At 46.2% G+C, this 17,339-nt stretch overlaps 3 protein-coding genes across 9 annotated transcripts in view; all 3 read left to right on the top strand.

Moving 5' to 3' along the window:
* The first annotated feature begins 76 nt into the window (after window positions 1-76).
* CA3H2orf81 (chromosome A3 C2orf81 homolog) lies at window positions 77-4,972 on the top strand. 2 transcript variants are annotated; one of them, XM_042932761.1, is made up of 4 exons: window positions 77-185; window positions 2,864-3,085; window positions 3,166-3,387; window positions 3,565-4,972. In XM_042932761.1, exons 1-4 carry the CDS (start codon window positions 168-170, stop codon window positions 4,909-4,911), a joined length of 1,809 nt encoding a protein of 602 aa, XP_042788695.1. In that variant the 5' UTR covers window positions 77-167; the 3' UTR covers window positions 4,912-4,972. The 2 variants fall into 2 exon arrangements, with proteins under 2 accessions (XP_042788695.1, XP_042788696.1); XM_042932762.1 differs by having other exon boundaries at window positions 181-263.
* An 85-nt stretch (window positions 4,973-5,057) lies between these two features.
* Window positions 5,058-12,850, top strand: LOC122216226 (retinol dehydrogenase 12-like). Of its 2 annotated transcripts, XM_042932769.1 has the most exons (6): window positions 5,058-5,804; window positions 5,944-6,183; window positions 6,447-6,536; window positions 9,471-9,659; window positions 10,126-10,232; window positions 10,352-12,850. In XM_042932769.1, the coding sequence occupies exons 1-6, from the start codon at window positions 5,627-5,629 to the stop codon at window positions 10,538-10,540; spliced, it is 993 nt and encodes a 330-aa protein (XP_042788703.1). In that variant the 5' UTR covers window positions 5,058-5,626; the 3' UTR covers window positions 10,541-12,850. The 2 variants fall into 2 exon arrangements, with proteins under 2 accessions (XP_042788703.1, XP_042788704.1); XM_042932770.1 differs by lacking the exon at window positions 6,447-6,536.
* A 3,970-nt stretch (window positions 12,851-16,820) lies between these two features.
* Window positions 16,821-17,339, top strand: part of DCTN1 (dynactin subunit 1) — a 30,937-nt gene continuing 30,418 nt past the window's right edge. For 4 of the 5 annotated variants that reach the window (XM_042932755.1, XM_042932754.1, XM_042932753.1 and 1 more), the window contains exon 1: window positions 16,821-16,899. The gene's annotated coding sequence lies outside the window, so the exon portion shown is untranslated. Of the gene's footprint in view, window positions 16,900-16,951; window positions 17,032-17,339 lie in introns of those variants that run through there. The other variant, XM_042932759.1, reaches the window with a different exon arrangement.

Here is a 17,339-nt window from a genome sequence, read left to right as displayed (position 1 = left end):
AGAGCGCGGCGCGGTTGCCAGGGCAACCGTGGGCGGGGCGAGTCTGCCTGCGAGGGGTGAGCCTCTCCGTGCTAGGCGCCGTTGCTAGGGCGACGGTTAGGCAAGAGCGGCGGCAGCAAGGCAGGGAAGCTGCTTGAAACCCCGGAGTTGGAGCGACCGCTGCGGCGATGGCTCACGAAGGCTCGGTGAGCTTCAGCTCGTCTGGGGGTGCGCTGGAGCACCGGAATCGGCCTTTAAGTTCGGTGGCGGGAACCATGCATGGGGTAGGCTCCGCGCTAGTCGGCGCCGGCCCACCATGGGAGCGTTCGTGGTGACCAAGGAAGCCACATCAGTCTCGGGCAGAAAAATCTACATCTCCACCACGCACGCTAACACGCTCTGCCACAGTCGGAACCTGAAGGAAAAAGTCAAATGGGTGGTGCAGAGCCCAAGAATAGGGCTTTTTGGAAGCAGCTAATGCATGTAATAAGTCTCTTATACTGAGGTACCCATTCAAATGGATAAACCAGAATTGGTCAGGCATTGGGGAGAGGTGTTGCTAAATAAACTCCCTTTCAAGGATTTTTAAGAGAAAGAAATGGATTAAACAACTCTGAGGCTGCACTTAAAAGTCAAATTGTTTATGGGGCGCCTGGGTGGCTCAGTCAGTTGAGCGTCCGGCTTTGGCTCCGGTCACGATCTCAGGGTTTGTGAGTTTGAGCCCCGCGTTGTGCTCTGTGCTGACAGCTCAGAGCCTGGAGCCTGTTTCAGATTGTGTCTCCCTCCCTCTCTCTGCTCCTTCCCCGCTCATGCTCTGTCTCTCTCTCTCTCAAAAACAAATAAAACATTAAAAAAAATTTTTAAGTCAAATTGTTTAAAAGCCAAGGAAACTTTAAATAAAACAGATTTGAGGAGGTTTTGTGCTATAATATTTCTAGCCCCTCTGGTCAGGCCATGTCTAGGCACGGTCACTATCACCGGTGCCACCCATGAAACACTGGGAGGGTAAATACAAGAAACAGACTCTCCTCTCCGGATCCTACGTGCCCTGCTCTGGCCAAGCCTGGTCTGGGCTGTGGGTTATTCCCTGGGTTTGCCACCAGGGCTGTTTTCACCAGCAGAGAAGGGAAATGACACTTAAGGGATTTTGAGGTTCAGTGTAAGGTTTAGGAAACACCAGATTTGGGGGAGAATGAATTTGGGAGGATATCTGGTATGAAGCAATAAGGTTGGGGTGAGGAGGCAAAGATTTGGGAAGATTACATTTAGAGGTAAATTTTGGAAAGAACCAAGTTCAGAGAGACTTGAAGGAAAGTGAGAAGGTTCCCAAGAATCTGCTCATAAATTTCTTATGTCCCTAAAATGAATTTATGGAACCAATCTTTTTCTTTTTACGTGGCGTTTTCTTGATTATAAAAGGATAAAGACTCATTATAGTACAGAGAACTTATAAAATAGAGAAGAGCACAAGAAATAAACATATCCACTGTTACAGTTTTGGTGTTTTCCTTTTCTTTCACACATAATGGTTTATACAACTGAGATGATATTGATATGTCATTTTATATCCTGTTTCTATCATGTATCATTACATCATAAGTATTTTCATGTGCCATTGTAAATTCTTCCTAAAGATTATCTTTAATCATTGCATAATATTCCATAATATAGAGGGCACACAATTAACCATATATTCTTTTTGTTACACATATGTTTTAAATATGTTTTAAATATTATGCTATTGTAAATGACAGCTCAGAGAGTACTGAAGGATATATTGTGATTTTCACTTCAGAATATGCCTTAAAGGAAGGAAGATTGGACACCTTTTCAAATGTTTGTTAGTCATTTGCAGTTCCACTTTTGTGAAATGTTATGTCCTTTGCTTATCCTTTGGGTCTTAGGCTTTTTATTATTTTTATATGAGTTTCTAGTATACTTGGGAATATTTATCCTTTCTTATATTTATTGCAATTTTTTGAAAGCAGGATAAAGTCAGGCTCTAGGGGCAGACAGACCTGCATATGAATTATGACTCCACTACTTCCTTGCTGTGTAATCTGGGCAAATTCTGTAAAATGAGGATAAAAATAGCAAGTAGTCTAAAAATGTAAGACTTGAGTGGATTGTATGTAAATGAAACATTTAAGTGCCAGTAAATGGTAACTACTGTCAGCTTGTACTTAGGAGTGTTTTTAAAATATGTATAGGAAAAAATTTGCATATATATACATATATATATATATATATATATATATATATATATATATATAGCTATTTCTTTATTATTTCTTACATAGCTTTTATGCTTCGGTAGGTCTTTCTCGCCCGGAAATTGTATGACAATTTAACCTATTTTTTCCTACATTTAATTTTTTGCTTATATTTTTATTTCATTTGCATGTGTGTATCCTTTAATTCATCTGGAGTTTATTTAGATGTATATTGTGAAATGAGGATCTAAGTTGATTTAGGGGAGGGAGGAGGCTCTAAAGAGCACTAACCATTTATTGACTCCTTAAGTTCTTTGAACTCTCAAGAACTTTGAACCTTTTGAACTAGTGCCAATAGCAGGGACTGTGTCCTTAGAGCTATATATAGTTTGGGTATACTCTGTAATCTCAAGCAAGTGATGGTTAATTTGTGTTGTTTCAGTTTCTTTGTAAAACGGATTTAGTGAGCTGTTAAGAAAATTAAATTAGCTAGGTCAAACATCTAAAAACGCATCTGACACATCGTAGGCTCTTAGTGGACTGACTGTTCCTTTCAAAAGGCTTTTCCTTCCTACTGGACAACTTGAGAAAGCTTCTTCCTAGCCTATAGCTGTGTCTCCATTCCACTTTTCCAGGTTTCCTGCCCTGATTGCCCCGTTCTTTCCTCACAGAGGCAGATCCGGGACCGCGGGGTGACCCGATCCAAGGCGGAAAAGGCGCGACCGCCTACGGTTCAGGTACCACAGGTGGACATCGTGCCTGGGCGGCTCACGGAAGCGGAATGGATGGCGCTCACGGCCCTCGAGGAGGGAGAGGATGTTGTGGGGGACATCTTGGCTGATCTGATGACGCGAGTCATGGACTCTGCTTTCAAAGTCTACCTGACCCAGCAGGTGGGTCTGGATGGGGGTTCTCCAGACCATCTCCACCCCGCCCCCCCAAACTGGGCTAAGACCCTCTCTCGCCTCCGTAGTGCATTCCATTCACCATCAGTCAGGCCCGGGAGGCGATGCTGCAGATCACCGAGTGGCGCTTCCTGGCCAGGGACGAGGGAGAATCTGCGGTGGCCGAGGACCCCACGTGGGGCGAGGACGAGGAACCTTTGGCATGCACGACGGATGCTTGGGCTCAGGGATCAGTGCCCGTGCTGCAAGCGCCCGCCTCTGTGGGGCTGGAGGAGATCTTCCAAGGCGAAGTAAGCCCAGCCCCCAGCTCCCTCCGCCCCTCATCCCCCTACTCTGCGCCTCGCCGCCGCCGCTGCGTCTTCGTTCTCCTCACGGCCTCTCTGGACTCCCCCACCCTTAGTTCCTCTCTCCCCTTTCCGATGTGTCACTATCCACCCTCCACCCCTAACCTCGGTGTATATCCCTAGGACCGAGGGAGCGTGGACCAGATCTCTTTAGGAAGATCGTGGACGGCGAGAGGCTCTCAGGAGCAGATGGAATCTTGGGAGCCTTCTCCAGAGCTGCGAGTCACTCCGGGCCCCCCACCTACCCCAGAGCTGTTTCAGGAGACAGGGACCGAGGGCCTTTTAGAGGAACTGGACGTCCAGGCCGGAGACCACCAGTCCTCGGCTGGATCCTTGAACTCGAGCAGCCAGCTGTCGGTGGAGATGGCGCTCGACGGCAGTCCCCCACCTTTTCCGGATCTGTCCCAGGTAGCCAGCACCCAGGCCTCGGCCCAGAGGGTACCGCCCCGCAGCTCCCAGTTCTCGCTGGAGGACCTCTATCATTGCACCGCCCAGCCGCACGCGGCTGGGGACTGGCTGAAGCTCAAGAAGGAGAAAGTGCCCCGCATGGACTCGGGCATGTCGGTGGCCCGCCCCTCCTCCTCATTCGAGCCACAGCAGCCTAGGTGCGCGGACGCGCTGCGGGGCGCGCGTCACTACAGGGTGGGACGCATGGCCCGGGCGCGCCTGGACCCCGCGCGGCTGCCGCGCCACTGGGTGCGCCCTCTGGCTGAGGTTCTGGTTCCAGACTTCGAGGCGCGCCCGCCGGAAGCCTACCGCGGGAGGAAGAGGGGCAGGAAGACCGAGGCTCGGGCCAGACCCCTAGCACCGGGTCCCGGTGTCCGCGTCTCCCCGACAGTTTTCTTTTCTCTCTCGCCTAGTGCTCCTTTCCATGTCTTGGGCCCGGGCCCTGCTCTCCAATCCCCCTCTTTGAGCTTAGGCCCACCGCCGCCAGGCTTTGGGTCAAAGTTGGCCTTTCCCAGCCCTGGGCTTCGCTTTCTTGCCACCCACCCAACCCTCCAGGATCTGGCCCGGAGCCCCAGCCCTAAACAGTGGCCAGGTGCCAAGTGGCCCAGTGGCTGGGAGGGGGCGGCTGAGTTGCTGGGCGAGATGTGGGTAGGCCGCTGCCACGTACCTCTGCATGGCCTTCATCCCAGGGACCTGGAGGGTCAGGATCCACACAGGTGGCCTCAGACGGCATCCGGAGTCCTCGAGGCCACCTCCCAGGTGATGTGGAAGCCCATGTTGCTGCCTGAGGCAGTGAAGCTGGCTCCTGGTGTGAGCTTGTGGAACCCAACCACCCAGGTGCTGCTCAGATCTGCAGTACCCCAGCAGGCAGACACAGAAGGCAGCATCTCTCTTCCCATCCAGCAGCACCCCATCCAGACTGGTGCCCCAAAGCCTCAGGTGACCATGAGACAGCTAACGAAGAATTCAACACCCAAAGTGTGGCCACTCCTCTCCAGGGACCTGACCCATTCTGGGTCCTGAAGCTCAGCCAGTACTTTCCTTCTTTCTACTTGCCAGAATAAACACCTCAGTTGCTTTAAGAGTTGGCCTGATGTCTGTCAGTTTCTTCCAAGGGTGCTTACTCAGGAGCAGTTGTCCTGCCGGCCTGGAAGGATATGGAACACTGGGTCCAGGGAATAACCCCATTTCCACCCTTAGGAGACCCTGCATTAGGGCCAAGGTTGCTCCCCAGCAGAGGCATTCTGGAGAACCATCTCCCTCTCTACAAAGGAATAGACATAAGGGCTACAGGTGGGGTCTGCTTCAACTGGACGAACTTAGAGTCTCTTTGCAGCAGGGGACTGAGGGGACAGCCCTGCTTAAGCACACCGTGATTAAAGACAGGAGAAATTTGATATTTTGCTTCTCCAGTTCTGGAGCTCATAAATTCACCTTAGGATGGAAGTCCAAGTTTCACTTGTAGACAACTATGAGCCTACACAGGAGAACACTGACTCTAGGCCAAGGATAGCAGTGAGGCAATCAAGTGACTAAGGCACTCAGCTGAAGGTGGAGTTCACTCTCAGTTTCAAACAGGACGCTTGAACAAATCAGAGAGTGACTGCCTCTTTAAATTTTGTGTCCTGGACAGCACACCAGCCTGACTGCTCAACCCCACTCAGCTTTGACTAGCTCCTCCCCAACTTACCTTCACTTCGGCACAACACTTCTGGTAGCAGGTCAGCAAGTTTTTGCAATGTTGCAGTGGTCTCTACTCAGCACCCTTGTCGGGAGCCCTGGCTCTGTCCTGCTCATTCTGGTCCTCCTGCATAGACTATGTATGTGGCCTTGGCATAAGTCTCATCTTTGGGACCTCCAGCACTGCTCCACAGACTTGACTGGGAAGACAGCGGTGGTGACTGGAGCCAACAGTGGTGAGTGCCCTTCTCATCCTGCCACCTCATTTGGCCTCTCAGTCCAGTCCCCCAGTAGCCCCAGTGAGGCTGGCCAGAGAGCCAGCACGCACTTCAGTCACACCCCAGACTAGCCTATTCTGAAACTGCCCTTCTACAGGTATTGGGAAGGCCGTGTCCCAGGAGCTGGCCCGCCGTGGGGCCCGGGTGATCCTTGCCTGCCGTAACTGGGAGTATGGACAGCAAGCCCTGGCTGAGATCCAAGTAGCCTCGAAGAGCAACTGCCTCCTGCTTGGCCAGGTGGACTTGAGCTCTATGGCCTCCATCCGTAGCTTTTCCCGGTGGCTTCTGCAGGAGTGTCCTGAGATACATCTGCTGGTTAACAATGCTGGAACCTGCGGTACATGCCTTGAACTGCTGCCCCCAGACACATTGCAGGAGCCTCCTTTCCAGTTCAGGGACCCTAAAACAGGCACCCCCAAACCTAACTGGTGCACCCTGCTGAATAACTTTAATTTGCACGTGATCCTAAAAAGCCTACCTTGAGTAATAGCCTCCATCCTTGCACGTACATGTTCCTATGGAGTTTCTACTGAATGCCAATATATGCCCTAGGTCTGTATCCCTCCATCACCCACTACCTATGTTCTCATTTCCTCCCAGGATTTCCCAAGACACTTACCCAAGAGGGCCTTGATCTCACCTTTGCCACCAACTATGTTGGGCCCTTTCTGCTTACAAATCTACTCCGAGGTAAGGAAGGATGGCTGCCTACCTTCTGTGCTGCCCTCACTTCTCATTCCCCTGGCATTTTCGTAGCTTACTGTTTCCAATGGCTACTTCCCTTCCCTTGGCCTCAGCTGCTCACTGAGTGATGACACAGTAAGCTTTTTGATGCACACAGCAGGGCAACCCGCCTGACCTAAGTCAGGACTGGGAGGCTGGTACTGAAATCGGTCAGGCCAAAATATAACCAGCAAGGGGATATAAGATCCACCTCTCTTTCCCCCAGCTCTGAGTTCTAGGTAAACCAGTAGAGTCAGTCATCTCGACAAGAGCTTCTTAAGGGTGGCACTAGACCACTAGGAATATAGACACCAGGAATGCCTACTTCCTGCTCTCAAATAGCTCAATATCCCCCAGGAATCTAGACAGAACACATCACTGTCTTGGACCCAAGTCCTTTGACTTTCCGATTTTTTAATCTTTTCTAATTAAGGAGGTTTGGGTTCTTGCTGGGGAAGCTGGGGCAGAGTGAGTGGTGGGCACTTTCTTCCTAACATTTTCTCCTGGATTGCACCCTCTTTAAAATAAAATCAATTTGGGGGGTTAGGTAATATGTGTCCAAAACATAAAACTGAAAGTGTACAAAAGGGATGACATTTCAAAAACTCTCCTCTCGGGCGCCTGGGTGGCTTGGTTGGTTAAGCGTCCGACTTCGGCTCAGGTCATGATCTCATGGTCGGTGAGTTTGAGCCCCGCGTCGGGCTCTGTGCTGACAGCTCAGAGCCTGGAGCCTGTTTCAGATTCTGTGTCTCCCTCTCTCTGACCCTCCCCCGTTCATGCTCTGTCTCTCTCTGTCTCAAAAATAAATAAACGTTAAAAAAAATTAAAAAAAAAAAACCTCTCCTCTCAGGGGCGCCTGGGTGGCTCAGTCGGTTAAGCAGCCAACTTTGGGCTCAGGTCTTGATCACTCTGTTTGTGAGTTCAAGACTTGCTTTGGGCTCTGTGCTGACAGCTGGGAGTTCAGAGCCTGGACCCTGCTTTGGATTCTGTGTCTCCCTCTCTCTCTGCCCTCCCCCACTCACTCTCTGTCTCTCTGTCTCTCTCTCAAAAACTGAATAAACGTTAAAAAAAATTAAAAAAAACCCCAAAAAACAAAAAACCCTCTCCTCTTCTGCTTGAAAATCAGCTACGCGTTTGCCTCTTGGGAGGCAATTTGTGTTGCCAGGATCTCATGGGCTCTTTAGTGGCTGATTAAATTAGCCACAAATGGAAAGTGAACAAGCGCAAGGCAAAACTGCATGGGTTTGCAAGTAGGAATGTTTTGTCTCCTTTGCAAAAATTCTAACACCCTGGCTGCACCTTGCTTAGTAGTAGGTTCTTAAACTGTCTTTTCTCTTCTTCTTCTCTTATCTATTCTTCTTCTTGCCACTTCTAGAAATCACTTTTCACCATATTACTTGCTTAAAATCCTTGGAAGGAAGGTGCTCTATCCTTTACAGGAGAGACTCTAAACCCCTTATCTCCACTTACAGACCCCCTGCAGACTGAGAGCCTCGCCTTTTGCCCCTCCTTAATCCACACTTTTCTCTCTAGCAGACAATCTGTAGCTCTTGGTCCGCACTTTTTTCCCCCCTCCAGCTGTGCTTTTTGCACGTGTAGTTGCCTCTATCTGCACTGTCCTCTCCCACTCTTTTACCCTAACTTTATTTAGTTCATCCACCAAGACTGAGCACAGATACTGCCTGTGCTGTGAATCTTGTCCTTCACCTCCCCCAGCAGCCTCCCATTTATGGGGCTCCCTTAGCCTTTGTACACATCTCTGTTCCTGCATTGACATTGTTCCAGGATGATCGGTCTCCAGTTAGGCTGTGAGCCCCTTTAGTCTTTATGTCACTATGCCTAAAAGTTTGGGGTCTGTTCTCTTTAAGAATAATTCTGTTTCCAGCAAAATTTTGGCTAAATACCACCTGCTCAATTTTTCATTTGTGATTCTTAATTTAAATGTAGGGCTCAAAATAGTTTTAGCATTTTGAACACTGTAAACTCATATGTGACAACTACTATTTTTAGTATTTTATAGAATCCAGACTCTATATATATATATATATATATATATATATATATATATATAATGTTAAGTGCCTTACTATGTATATATATATAGTAAGGCACTTAACATTTTTTTTAATGTTTATGTATTTATTTTGAAAGGGGGAGGGGCAGAGAGAGAGGGAGAGAGAGAATCCCAAGCAGACTCCGTTCTGTCAGTGCAGAGCCTGATGTGGGGCTCCATCTCATGAACCATGAGATCATGACCTGAGCTGAAATCAAGAGTGGGACACTCAACTGACTGAGCCACTCATGTGCCCCCCACCCACTTTTTTTTTTAAGATTTAACTTGTACTATTTATTGTATTTATTATTATTTTTTTTTACTTTGGAAGATAGTGGTTTGTTTTTTTTAACACTTTCCCAAGTGTCTCTATACACATTTCTTTCCCCACTCAACATAGCACCCTTATGTCCTTAGCACCTATCTAGGTGTCTGCCACAATCCAGAGACCTAACGAACATTTGGGTGACAAATATGTGAAAGACAGGTGACATGATGTCTCCAGTCTCTCCTTTTCCCTCTTGGCCACCAATGAGGTAAAACATAAATAAGGATCCATTAAATTAGCTCCAGCTGGCAAGTGGAAGAAAAACAAGGCAAAAGTCCAAACTCTACAATGAAAGAGGAGGAAAAACATTAGGAAAGTAGCTAATGAAAATGAGTCTCAGTTCACATTAAGCTGTCCTGTGCCTAGCCTGGGGAATGTGGGGGGTGGGCAGTGACCCTATCCTGAAAATCCTGGATGGTCCCTGCTCTCTTGGAGTCACCTGGAGAGGTAGGTTGGGGAGTGGGCATGGGAGTTCACTCCAGAACTTGGATCGAATGAGTGTGGTTCTCTTTCTACCCAGGGGCCCTACAGCGGGCAGGGTCAGCCCGGGTGGTGAATGTGTCTTCCTTTCGGCATGCACATGGGTATGTTGATGAGGAACATCTGACAGGGGCTGGTAAACCCTTGATCTTTAACCAGAATTATGACTGCAGCAAACTGCTCTTGACCTCCTTCACTGGGGAGCTTGCCCGGAGACTTCAAGGGACAGGTAATTGCCTATGAAACCCCATTATTCCTCCATTCCCAACACCACCTCCCAACAGTCCACATCTCATCCCAATATGTTCTGGCTAGTGTCCCCCAACCCAGCTGTTAATCTCTGCCATTTTTCATCTATGCAGCCTGTATTTCACTCAAGTCTGTCTTCACATCTCCCTTTCAAGCTTTCCAACTCTTATCACTCCTAACATCCCTTTCCTCTCAGTATTTTCCAATACCAACACCATCCGTTATGTTCCTCCTAAAGTTCACCCAATGCTTTCAAATACTTATGTCTCCTTACTGGCTTGAACACTACCATTCGTGTAAGTTCCAGAGGACCGACTTCCTGGACACCACCCCAAGCCTCTGGTTACGTCTGCCCACAGACCTGGTAGGATCTTTGCATTATTGCATACTGGAGAACCGCACTTAACTCTTTCTTCCCATGCTCTACTTGTGTCTCATCCTTTCAGGTGTGACTGTGAACTCTGTGGACCCGGGTATAGTGTACACAAATATCATGAAGCATTTTTCTTGGTCATACCGCTTCCTCTTTTGGCTCTTCAACTTCTTCTGTAAGGTGGGTAGGGGAGGAGCTGGCTAGCCTGAAGAGGGTGGGGCAGGGCTCTGCTTCTGTGCGTCCCCAGTAGGCTAAAGTCAGCTTGGCATGACTCCTTCTCTTCTCCCATGTCTCTACAGGATGTCAGACAAGGTGCAGTCCCAGTCCTCTACCTGAGCTTGGCAAAGGAGTTGGATGGCATTTCTGGAAAATATTTTAGCAGTTCCTGTAGGATAATTCTTCCCGCGAAAGCTGCTCAGGATCCTCAAGTGGCCCAAAGGCTCTGGAATGCCACGGTCCAGCTAACAAACCTGGACAAGATGGACTGATCCCCCGTGCCCCCAGCCCTAACTTTGCCATCCTCCCTGATTCCCAGCCCCTACTCTGATCATGCCTTTTGTTTGTTGGCTCCAAGCATCAATCACCTTGTCTAGTATAGCGATCACGTCCTTTTCCTGTTGCCTCAGTGGCATGAGAGCTCAGATTAGCCAGGGGACAGTTTTAGCTTCTACTTTACTGCCAGTTCTCTAATGGAAGTGTTCATTCCTTGGATGCTGGGATCTCCAAATCTACAGAGTCCCACGTTGTGGTGACCGGGGGGTAAAACTCCTTCCAGTGGAGATTAGGGGTGCTGGAAGAAGGGAAACTTCCACCTGTACCTCTTAGTTTCTACCCATGTACTTACTGACTCTGGGGGAGACAGCACCACACAATGCCATCTTGATTAAAGCATATACCACATCCTGTAGGATAGCAGTCTGACTTCCCAGAGTGTTGTCTCTCAACTGGTACTGTAACTGAGCCTGCAGATGATCATTCCACATTTCCGTTAAACCAGCTGCTCCTGGATGATGCGCCAAGCATTCAGATCAGTGAATTCTGGTGGTGGGAGCCAATTGTTTTTTCCCTCAGGTCTTGGTTCATCTGTATAAATTTGGGGATCGGCTCTTCAAATTTCACACACATACATGAATACTTTTTGTGGTTGCATTCCATCTATGATGTGCAGTTTTCCTAACCTTGGACAAGTATACTCCTATCTGTTTAACTCTCTTTAATATCTTTACCAAATTTTCAATAATTTTATCCATAAAGATCTTGCACCAGTTTTACTATATTTAATTCAGGTACCTTGATTTTGACACGATTGTAAATGGGGCTCTTTAACATTTGTGTGCTGATTGTCTATCAAACAACTTGGAAAAGTTGTCTAATTTTAATGAGTTCTCTGTAGGTGCTTTTGGTTTTCCTACATAGAAAATCACCCCATCAAGGAAAAATAAGTTTTACTTCTTCCCTTTCAAGTATTCTAATTTTTGTTTCTTTTTCTGGGAGACCCTCATAGATATTCTGGTGTTAAACCAACCCTGTATTTCTGAAGTAAACCCAGAAGCCACCTAGCATTTCTGGTCGCAGTGTTGCATAGACATTGCTAAATTGAACATGCTCATTATTGTTTAGCACTTTGTACTGTGTTCATAAATGAGATTGACCTATACTTTTCTTCTTAAACTTTTATTTAAGCAATCGCTGCACTCAACGTTGGGCTTGAACTCACTGCTCCAAGAGGAAGAGTTGCACGCTCTTCCAGCTCAGCCAGCCAGGTGCCCCTGGCCTGTACTTTTCTTTGCCTATATTGCCATTGTCTGGTTTTGCTGTCATGGATCTATTCATTTTATACAATGAATTGGGGATTTGTGTTAATCCATGGACGTCATCTGAGAAGCAGTTGCCAAGTTAGGATTGAATGTTCAAGAAAGCTATTATGGGAAATGGCTGCAAGAGAAAATGGGGAGGAAGCTGGGAGAAGCTGAGAGGGCCACCAGACTGTGATCTGAGTATGACCCTGAGTGAGGGAGGGAAAGAAGGCTGGTTGGAGCCTCTTAGAGTACAGTGCAATGATTTTTCCATTTGTGGATTCCCTCTCTTGTTTTGAAAGTATGCAATCTATTTATGTCCTTTAGTGGTTAGTCAAAAAATTTCAACCTGCCTATTTGAAATTTGGTGGGCCTGTCCTAATCAGGTGAGCCCTTTAAAAGTGTTTAGGTTTTCCCAGAAGCCAGAAAGACTCTCCTGTTTACCATGAAGAAATAAATCGCCACATTGTGGAGAGGGCCATTCCTCGGGAACTGAATTCTGCCAATACCCAGTGAGTCTGGAAGAGCACCCGGAGCCCAGATGAGATTGCACCCCTGCAGTACATGGTGATTTCCTCCTGGTGAGACCCTGAATAAAGGATCCAGCTAATCTGTACCCAGGCTCCACATCCACAGAAACAGACAGCACCCGTGTTCTTTCAAGCCGCTGAGTAGTAATTGGTTATGCAGCAATAAAAAGCTCATATGGGATCCAAAGAACCGTCTCAGTTTTATTTGCTTGAAAATGTCTTTATTTCACCATTTTTGAGGGATCATTTTGCTGGCTAAGGAATTATAAGCCGACAAGTATTGTCTTTTATCTCGCTGAGCATAATTTCTTTGTCTCCTGGCTTTCATTGCTGCTATGAGAAATCAGATGTTAATCTAACAGTACTTTGTAGGAAATGCCTTTTCTGTGTTGCTCCTTTTATGGTTTTATTATTGTCATTGCTTTTCTACAGTTTCACTACTTTTAATCCAGATGTGTATTTCTTTTTGTTTGTTCTGGTGGGAATCCCTTGGGTTTCCTGAATCTGAGGATATATATGTCTCCTGTATTTCTATTTATTTATTTGATAAATCTGACACGTTAAATTTTATAAGTTTAACGTGTACAGTGTGTTACTTTGATATATTTATATATGTAATATGGCTGCCATTGAAGCAATATTTATCACATCATTACAGTACAATATTATTGTCTATGTCCATCACACCATGCATCAGACTTCTATGACTTGTTTTCTACTCGTTACAAGTTTATATCCTTAAACACCATTGATCTTATCCTTCCTATCCTCCATCTTGTAGTAACCACCATTTTACTTTGTTTTTTTCACAAGTTTGACTTTTTTAGATTGCCCATATAAATGATATCATACTATATTTGTCTTTCTTCATCTGACTTATCTCACTTAGCATAATGTACTTAAGGTCCATCCGTGTTGCCACAAATGGCAAGAGATCCCTTTTTTCTCATGGCTCAATAATATTTAATTATCTATCTATCTATCTAGATATATACCTACACATATCTGTATATGTATAATACATATATATATATATATATATATATATATATATATATACACACATACATACATACATACGTATAGTAATCCATTCATCCATTGATGGATGTTTGGGTGTTTCCATATTATTTTGGCTATTGTGAGTAATGTTGGGATAAACATGGGTGTACATATACCTTGTTGAAAACCTGTTTTCATTTTCTTTGGGTATATACTCAGAAGTAGAATTGCTGGACCATACAGTAGATCTGTTTTTAATTTTTTAAGGAAACTCCATATTGTTTTCACCGTGGTTAGACTAATTTACATTCCCCCCAACAGGTTTTATAAGGCTTCCATTTTCACCTCATCCTCACCAGCACCTATTGTCTCTTGTCTTCTTAATGATAGCATTTTCTTTAACAGATAAGAAGTGATACCTCATTGTGGTTTTTATTTTTATTTCCCTGGTGATTAGTGATTTGGAACAACTTTTCATGTGCCTGTTGGTCATTTTTATTGCCCTCTCTGGAAAATTTTCTATTTAGTTCTTCTGGAAATTCTTTAATCATATTGTTTTTGTTGTTGTGTTAGTTCTTTGTATATTTTGGATATTAACCCTTTATTCGATATATGGTTTGCAAAACTTTTCTCCCATTCTGTAGGCTGCCATTTCATTTTGTTAATTATTTCTTTTGTTGTGCAGAAGCTTTGAGTTTGATGTAGTCCTGTTTCTTCATTTTTACTTCTGAGTTTGGATAGTGGTGATGGTTGTGCTGGTTTTCCTTTACACTTCAAAAGTATTCTAGCTGATCTAAGAATTAAATTGACGTGGGACAGATTAATAGGAGAAAATCAAATTCTGAGTCTCCCTCTCTCTCTGCCCCCCCCCCCCCATACTCACACTCTGCATCTCTCCCTCAAAATAAATAAACATTTAAAAAAAAAAGAGAGAGATAAGGGACATAGAAGAGACTTTGATCAAACAGGCAGTGCCAGGTTCCTCCCTATTTACCACCCCTAGTTAATATTATAATGTAGTTATCTATGGTGAGAGCTCTCTTCCTGAAGAGGGTCCTCTATTTAAGTTCTTTTAAGCAGTTAGATGGGAGGTCAAAGTTTCTTCCTCTTTTGGGCCTTGATTATTTTTAGCTTGAAATAAGCTGCATGCCAAAGTGACACATTTTGGGGTAGACTGCCATTGGCTCCTACAGTTGCAGAATAATGTAAGTGTACTTAGTTCCATTGAACTGTATGCTTAAAAATGGCTAAAATGAGCATCTGACTCTTCATTTCAGCTCAGGTCATGATCTCATGGTTGTGAGATCCAGCTCCTCATCAGGCTCCATGAGGAGCACAGAGTCTGCTTAAGATTCTGTCTCCCTCTGCCCCTCCTCCACTTGCACTCTCTCAAAAAAAAAAAAAAAAAAAGGTTAAAAGGGTTGAATTTATGTATGTGTTACCACAAGAAAAAGTATGTGCATACAGTGCCTTTTAAATTTATTTTCATATGCCATTTCTCTTTAATTGAAGGGAATGGAGGCCATTTCTACTAAAATTACAGATGCACTTACTATTTGATACAGATTTATCCTATCTGTATATACCTACTCACATACGGAGTGTCATGTGTACAAGGTGATTCACTGTAGCCTTGTTTGCAACTGGCAAAAGATTGGAAATAAAGTATCCCCCCCAGAAGAGGCTGGTTCATACATTATGTATATCCAGGCAATAGAGTACTATGCAGCTGAAAAAAATGAATAAGGAAGATCTCTATTTACTGATTTAGAAAGATCTCCAGGATATATTAGGTAAAGAAACCAAGGTACAAGTATATATAGCATGCTACCTTTTGCGTAAGAAATGGGAGGAGTAAGACTATGTATTCTAATTTGTTTGTATTTGCATAAAACATTTAATGGATAAGCAAGAAACTATAAAAACAAGGGTTACCTGTAGTGGGCAGGGGGAAGGAGTGGATGGGAACTAAGTTTGAAGGGAGGTTTTTCAGTGCATACTGTTTATATTGATTTGATCTTTACACCCCAATGTGGGGTGTAAACACATGACCCTGAGACCACAAATCAAGTGCTCTACTAAGACAGCCAGGCACCCAGGTTGTTTTCACTCTTAGATTAACTGAGATAAACAAAACAATAGTTATCATTCAGTCTTTTTACATGGATTCATTTAATCTAACAACCTAATAATATAGATACTATTATTAACATTCTCATTTTACAAGTGAGGAAACAGGGACATGGAAGGAATTAAGTAACTCACCTAAGATCTCACACAGCCCACAAATTGCAGTTAGAATTCAAACCCTCCATCTATCAAATCCTGGCTCTCCCAACATCCTTGCACAAGTATCTTTGAACACTTGTCCTATTATTTCATTTCTTTGGCTACACTATTAGAAGTGGTTACATTGGAGGCACCCGGGTGGTTCAGTCGGTTAAGCTTCTGACTTCGCTCAGGTCATGATCTCCCGGTTTGTGGGTTCCATCCCCTCTTAGGGCTCTGTGCTGACAGCTCAGACTCTGCTTCGGATTCTGTGTCTCCCTCTCTATCTGCCCCTCTCCGTCTTGCGCTCTCTCTTTCTCTCAAAAATAAACATTAACAACAACAAATTTTTTTTTAAAGTAATGCTTTAAAAAAAAAAGTGGCTACATTGGGTCAAGGAGTTTGTCCTTTTAATTTTTTTTTCTTTCTAAATTAAAAGAACCAAAATGCCATTATGTACATTGGCATTATTTTACATTCCCATCATAAGGGCATGAGGGGGGGTGCCTGGTTGGCTCAGTTGAGCGTCTGATTCTTCGCTTCGGCTCAAGTCGTGGTCTCGAGGTTCGTTTCATGAACCTGCTTGTTATCTTCTCCCTCTCTCTCTGCCCCTTCCTCAGCTCGAGATTTCTCTCTCTCTCTCTCTCAGAATAAATGAATAAACTTGTGGGGGAAAAAAACAAGGGCATGAGAATGCCTGTATCCCCATATGGATAACACTGAGTAGCAGCAAAATTTATTTTTTTCCTCAAGCTAACTGATGAGATATGGCTTGCCACTAATGTTTTAATTAGCAGTTTAGCACTCAAAAGCTTAGCGAATGACCCCCGGGGAGCCATTTGCCTAGGGCAACGAGTCCTCCACTCCCGGTGCGCTGTCTCCCCTCGGCCGGCAGAGGGCACAGGCTTAGAGGCTCCTCTCTCCTGTGGTCCTCGTTGGCTTCCCAGGCACAGTGCGCACGCGCGTATTTCGCTCCAGGTGTCCAGCTTTGTGCCTGACCGAGGTCTCCTCGGCTGCGCTCAGCGCGCAGTTTTTAACCCTGGCTGGTTTTCGGGGAAGAGTAGCGTGTTCCCTGAACCCCGAGCGACTCTGGGCCTCTGGGGCGAGAGGGTGTGGGGCGGGCCTCGAGGGGTCGGGCGGCGCGTCGGGCAGCCCACGCGGGCGGGGCGGGCGGGGCGCGCCTGGCAAGGACTTGGGCGTCGGTCGCCGGTGGTGGGGCCAGAGCCGGGCGCGGAGCCCCTGACAGGACAGGTACGGAGGCGGCCACCCTGCCAACCGTCTCCGCCGCAGCCCCCCTCGTGTTCGCTAGGTTCCCGGCGGTGGACTGGGGGCCGGGTGCTGGACTGGGGCGCGGCATGGAACCCGGTGTGCGGAGCGGGGACGGTAGGGATGGGCCGCGGCGGGGTGGGCGCCTGCCTGAGTCTGGGCCTGTCCGACCCACCTGCACTCTTCAGTCTGGTGGTGTTCTCCCGGGGTCGGAGTGGTGGCGCCTCCTAATTCCTCCGCAACGGCGAGGGCCCCCCTCCTTTCCTGGGAGTGTCTGAGGCACCTCTGAACCCATTCCGAGCTACAGGTTTCCTTGTGGGCACATGGTTGAGAAGTTTGTGTCAAAAGAAAAACAAAAAAACCGTAGAGGACTGAAACGTGGGGGCGTGGATATGGGTTTGTTGTGTCTGTGCCTCCCACTGCTG

The sequence above is a fragment of the Panthera leo genome, chromosome A3 (genome assembly GCF_018350215.1).
Source record: "Panthera leo isolate Ple1 chromosome A3, P.leo_Ple1_pat1.1, whole genome shotgun sequence".
Classification (NCBI taxonomy): domain Eukaryota; kingdom Metazoa; phylum Chordata; class Mammalia; order Carnivora; family Felidae; genus Panthera; species Panthera leo.
This window is presented reverse-complemented; position numbering and strand designations above follow the sequence as displayed.